At 46.0% G+C, this 1,197-nt stretch overlaps 1 protein-coding gene across 10 annotated transcripts in view; it reads left to right on the top strand.

Moving 5' to 3' along the window:
- The window catches only part of herc1 (HECT and RLD domain containing E3 ubiquitin protein ligase family member 1), a 77,106-nt gene that overhangs the window by 66,005 nt on the left and 9,904 nt on the right, over positions 1-1,197 (top strand). For all 10 annotated transcript variants that reach the window (XM_032510683.1, XM_032510675.1, XM_032510677.1 and 7 more), the window contains one exon: positions 889-1,054. In XM_032510683.1, coding sequence (XP_032366574.1) covers positions 889-1,054 — 166 coding nt within the window. The remainder of the gene's footprint in view (positions 1-888; positions 1,055-1,197) is intronic.

The following is a 1,197-nucleotide window of genomic DNA, read 5'->3' as shown; positions in this document are numbered from 1 at the left end:
CCCCGCAGTGATGTACGTCCCACTACAATGCCGGTACCTGGGGGCTTGTCCAGGGCCAGCTGAGGCCCCTGTTGCCCCCAGAGTGTACACTCTGCCCAGGTGCGCTCCATAGGCAAGACCATGGTGCAGGGCAAGAACTACGGAGGTGGGGGGGGGCCCCAGATACAGTGAAAGGATCTCCACGGTCAGTACTCCAATGGACTTTTATCTCTGTGGTGTGGTGTGTGTGGGTGTGGTGTGGGTGTGTGTGTGTGTGTGTGTGTGTGTGTGTGTGTGTGTGTGTGTGTGTGTGACAAAGCTGCATGGTGAAATACAATAAAGGTGGATGAGCATTTCTGTGAAAGCGCAGTACTAATGGTTGCGGTTCTTTTGGGGCTTTTACGCTCATATTTAAAAGTGGTCAGTAGCGGTTCAGGTTTTTCTCTACCAGCACACGAGCAGTTTTGGGGACCACCTAAGCCGAATTAATGTAAAATCAGTGTACGCATCTAAATGACTTCTCTCAGATCTAATGACTGTAGTTTGTCCCGAGTGAACTTCTGTAGCTTTTTCAGTGTTATTTATTTATTATCTGCTCTAGCTTTTCCAACGTTTTAGACACAGATATCGTGACAATAATGGTCCAAAGTGATTTGAAATTGCTTCTTTTTGTGTTTGGTATTTGTGAAGGCCATTTAACAACAAACATTGATGGTCCTTTACAGAGAATTTAAAAAAATACTCTTAGCTAAATTAAATAATATTTGTTGAATACAAAAATATGAGAATAGAATCCATGTAACTTTCGTGTACACTCAAAAGACAGGATTTGAAAACACGGCAATAATAACAGAATGGATAGGAAAGGTTACGTAAAAATGTGGAATTGTTGCTTTTTTGTGTCTGCAGGGGGCGGAAGTGTAAACCGATCTTCGTGCAGATCGCCCGTCAGGTCGTGAAGCTGAATGCCTCGGACCTCCGACTGCCCTCCAGGGCCTGGAAGGTGAAGCTGGTGGGGGAGGGGGCGGACGACGCAGGCGGGGTCTTCGACGACACCATCACAGAGATGTGTCAGGTATGGACAGATCTGTTACAAGTGGTTCTCACAGAGATGTGTCAGGTATGGACAGATCTGTTACAAGTGGTTCTCACAGAGATGTGTCAGGTATGGAAGATCTGTTACAAGTGGTTCTCACAGAGATGTGTCAGTATGGATAG

The sequence above is a fragment of the Etheostoma spectabile genome, unplaced genomic scaffold (genome assembly GCF_008692095.1).
Source record: "Etheostoma spectabile isolate EspeVRDwgs_2016 unplaced genomic scaffold, UIUC_Espe_1.0 scaffold270, whole genome shotgun sequence".
Lineage (NCBI taxonomy): Eukaryota > Metazoa > Chordata > Actinopteri > Perciformes > Percidae > Etheostoma > Etheostoma spectabile.
This window is presented reverse-complemented; position numbering and strand designations above follow the sequence as displayed.